This window comes from Acanthamoeba castellanii, assembly GCF_000313135.1.
Source record: "Acanthamoeba castellanii str. Neff unplaced genomic scaffold scf7180000082964, whole genome shotgun sequence".
Lineage (NCBI taxonomy): Eukaryota > Discosea > Longamoebia > Acanthamoebidae > Acanthamoeba > Acanthamoeba castellanii.
The window spans coordinates 7,008-11,117 of record NW_004457405.1 but is presented as its reverse complement, the minus strand read 5'-3'; the positions used below and the strand labels follow the sequence as shown (position 1 = coordinate 11,117).

The window sequence follows — 4,110 nt, the reverse complement described above, 5'->3', positions numbered from 1 at the left end:
TCGATACCGACTGGTACTACACCTGCCCCACCATCCAATGGCTCGAGGCCATGGGCGACCGCGGCCACAAGCGCGCCTACCTCTACCACTGGACCTACGAGGCCGACTGGTTCCCCAACCACTACGGCGCCTGGCACAACGAGGACGTCGTCTACCTCACCCAGCAGGGCTGCGTCCTCAACGCCCCCACGCCCTACTGCAACTTCTTCACCCCGCAGACCACCCCTGCCAGTATGCCCCTCGTTTCCAAGCTCCAGGGCTTCTGGTCCGCCTTCGCTGCCAAGGGCAAGCCCGATGTGCGCGGCTGGGACGCCTACACCCACGTTGTGGGCAGGAAGGGTAAGGCCCACTACCTCTCCATCGAAAGCCCCACCTCCTTCCAGGTCAAAAGCTCGCCCATCCAGGTCAGCCAGTGCGCCTTCCTCAACACAAGGGTGTAAAAACCGCACGAGGAAGAACTGTTTACCTGGCACAATAAAATACCCTTTGTACAACACCCCCCCTTTTTTTGGACCGGTCCCTGCTCAGCAAGTTCACCTAGGTTGGCAATGCACCCACACCCTGATGACGGCGCACACTGTCAGAATCAGGCAGGTGACACGTGCATCAGCTGATGGCTTGGACCCTGCCAAACCAAGCGCAGGTGTTTCTGGTAGCTCATAGTGGCCAACCACGTTGGACATGAGACCAGGTGCACCACCTGCTATTGGGAGAGCTCATGGTGAGACACCCTCTCAATGCACAGCAACCAAGTTACTCATGACCATAGGTTCTGGGCAAAGAGCGCATGTCCTGTGCCATGTCTGACGCAATGTACCAGAGCAGGTCATGCAGTTTGTCAAGTGCTGGAGCGCTGTGACAAGAATAGATGAGTCCACCTCCTGTGTGATGATGGCACTGAGGCAGAGGGAGGTGAAGAGATGATGAGATCAGAGCAAGGGCATGTATGAAGGTAGGGCCAGGAAGCTCCCCTAGACTTGGCTCATTTTCACTGTTGGGCCAATTAGTTTCTTTTTTTCACTTTCTGCAGGGGTGATAGTGCTGCTGAAGTGAAATATGGGCTCTTGGTAGGGACCTTTGTCTGGGTTCTGATTTGCCAAAGGGCAAGCTTGGGCTTCTATGCTCCATTGGCTGGGAGCTGTCAGTTCCAGGAACCAACGTTGTCTGAGTCTTGTTTATGTGTTGGTCCCTCTCCTGGGTGCTTCCTCTTCCCCAAACTGTTTTTTTGATGTTGAAGCCCATGCCCCCAACAACAGCCTGCCACTGTGGATGTTGTTGGTCCAGATGGGTCCAGATGAGGTCCTTGGGTGTTGTGAATGACAGGACATGAAGCCACATCTCAGTTGGCAGGCACTCCATTGTGGTGAGTGTGACAAAAAGGAATGATGTGCAGTCCCTTTTATTGTTCCATGGGGTTGTTAGGCTTGTAGCTCACCTCATCAGACAACACAATTTCTGCCAGTAATGTGATGGCAACTGAATTGCCACAGTGCTCCAGTCATCCAGTGTGGATGAGTTGAGCCAGTTCTGTATTGAATTACTCCCGTGTTCATCCTTGATTTTGTTGTGTGCATTGTAAATGGGCCAGAATTTACCATCAAACCACATAAGCAGGGTGCTGCATGTGTCTTCATTGATGAGTGTCCCATCACACAGTGCTGGGTGTTCCCCCTTCAGGGTAACATAGAGCTGTGTGTTGGTGTAGGTGACTTTGACTGAGCTGCTAGAATTGATGTGAAGTGCTTTCTCTGTCCAGACCACCACCCTGGCACTGTTTGGCACCACTGGTCAATTGACATCACTGGCAATTGTGTGACAGCTTCATCAGCTTCAACCCATTCACATGCATTGACCTCCTCACTGTTGGGGGTCAGCATGTCCATGATCACTGTGTCACACTCCATCCTCTGTGACCAAGGACACCATCTGATTGCTGGATCTCATGAATCCTGACCATGCATCCAGTGCCATCCACAAGATGGTGAAGATCATGTTGTGCAAGGGTGACACCATTGCCAATCTGGCTGAGGGTGCCCAGATTTTGGTGCAAGGCCATGGCAATTGGATCAAGCTTGCTGGGCTCATCAAGAGGCTCACCACACTGGCTGACGCCCCTGAACTGATTGTGTTGCCATCTGCCAACCAGTGGGGCATCTGGGTCCCAGGCCTGAATGCTATGTGCCAATTTGCATCTGTTGTGCTGCTGGGAATGTCAGTGGAGGCACCAAGGAAGAAGTTGTTGCTTCCATTTGTGAAGCTGTATCCTGTGATGGTGCTGAGGGCAAAGTTGTTCTGGCTGTTTGCTCTGCCAGCCCATTCAATGCAGCAGCTCCCAGTGACACTGAGTATGTGTAGTCTCTGGTACTCTTGAAGTTGGGCATGCTGGTGGCAGGTATCAGTCTGCTGCCATCCAGTGGACACAGACTGTTTGCTTGGCCCTTGGATGAAACAAATGATGATTGATGGCTGCCATGCTCTTTGTTGTACCTGAGGCTGGCCTGGTGTATCCATTGGTGATGTTAGTACACCCTGAGTGTGTGTGTTGAATCTGGGTTGGGATCAGTGTGTCCAATCCAAGGTCCCATGCTGGGAAAGGAACCAATGGGGGTGAGGATTTCATTGGGAACCTGCCCAAAGCTAAGCCCATTGGGCATGTTCTTGGAGGTGATGAAGGTGTCAATCTGGGCATGTGTGTTGGTACTGATGTTCTTGAGTGTAGTGTGATCCACATTATCCCAATGAACTCCATTGGCCTGTGTAGAGTCAGCAATGAGAGACACATTGTTGCTACCCACTGCCTGTGCTGTCACTGTCATCCCATTCCCTACCAAGATGGACCCTTTGGTTGTTGGTGCGGACATGTAGCCAAGCTGTGACAGGGGTACATTGCCATTGGCATCAAGCGTGGTGAGGCCACTGGCTGCTCCCTTGGAAGCAATGACAGTGTCGATCTGATCATGAGTGTTGATACCCTTATTGAGTCTCAGGAGGCAAAACGGAGCTATTTCTTGGCCAATGGCCGCAGCGCTACAACTTTCACATCCACAAATATCTGTGTCGAGCGTGCCATTGGACAAGACCACCAACCGGGAAGAAGACACGACAGACCAATTGGCCTGCGTCGGTCGTTGGTCAGGATCGTAGCAGCGAGCCAACATCGCATAAGTTGCTATCCTGCAGCAACAATAAAAGGAGGGCTTGGGCAAGAAGGAGTTAGTTGTTATTGTTCCTTCGCGAAACAACACTACCACCACAAGCGCCCAGCCACACAAGAAGAACTTAAGGCCTTCTACTACGACTCCACGCCATGGAGCTGCCGGTCATCCTCACGACGCGCACCGGAAAGCTTGTGGTGATTGCCTCCGTCGCAGCCGCCGCCGCCGCCGCGGTGGTCCTCACGGCCGTCCTTCTCGGCGTCCTCCTGACGCTTCCCAGCGATAATGGTATGTCCCTATGATGGTGGTTGTGGTGGTGGTGGTGGTTCATTGGTCGGTTCTCAATTTCATTTCATTTCATTAATGATTTCATTTTGTCGTCTTCTTTCCCATTCGTCGACGGTGCCCCTCTGGGGGTGGGTGTGTTGTGGGTGTGTTGTGGTGGTGTGTGGGATCTCAGCCTACCTGCCCCAGAGCGGCAAGCACGAGATGCTCGTGGCCCAGAAGGACGGCGCGTACCGCAAGAACGGCCAGCCGGTCATCCTCGCGCGCAGCTACGGCGGCAACCCGTGGGAGGCCGTGCCCGACCTCGACCGCCAGCCCGTCGATATCCAATGCAACGACGACAACCAGTGTACGATGCAAACGGACGTGGACTACAACGTCGTGTCGGTGGTCGTGCCCGAGGAGCTCCGCAACATGACTGCGCTCCACCTCGCCGCGCGCCTCCACCAGCAGGCCACCTTCGGCGCCAACCTGGCCACGCTCGCGCGCGTGACGGAGGTCTACGGCACCAACTACGGCAATTGGATCCGCGATCAGATGAGGCTGACGCCCACGCTGCTGCGCTCGTACTACCGCGACCGCGCCAACGCGCGGCCCGGCATGTTCGACGTGGGCCAGAAGACGGCGCCCTGCGACATGGGATCGCGCTGGCACCGATACGTGTTCGAGT

General features: G+C 54.4%; 2 protein-coding genes across 2 annotated transcripts in view; both read left to right on the top strand.

The window, feature by feature from the left end:
- The window catches only part of ACA1_003110 (Acetylcholinesterase), a gene marked incomplete at both ends in the record, with an annotated part of 1,639 nt that extends 1,199 nt beyond the window's left edge, over positions 1–440 (top strand). Inside the window, one exon of the mRNA XM_004337941.1 lies at positions 48–440. Coding sequence (XP_004337989.1) covers positions 48–440 — 393 coding nt within the window. The remainder of the gene's footprint in view (positions 1–47) is intronic.
- Positions 441–3,307: 2,867 nt separating this feature from the next.
- The window catches only part of ACA1_003000 (uncharacterized protein), a gene marked incomplete at both ends in the record, with an annotated part of 5,367 nt that continues 4,564 nt past the window's right edge, over positions 3,308–4,110 (top strand). Inside the window, 2 exons of the mRNA XM_004337940.1 lie at positions 3,308–3,443; positions 3,616–4,100. Of these exons, the coding sequence (XP_004337988.1) occupies positions 3,308–3,443; positions 3,616–4,100 (621 nt within the window). The remainder of the gene's footprint in view (positions 3,444–3,615; positions 4,101–4,110) is intronic.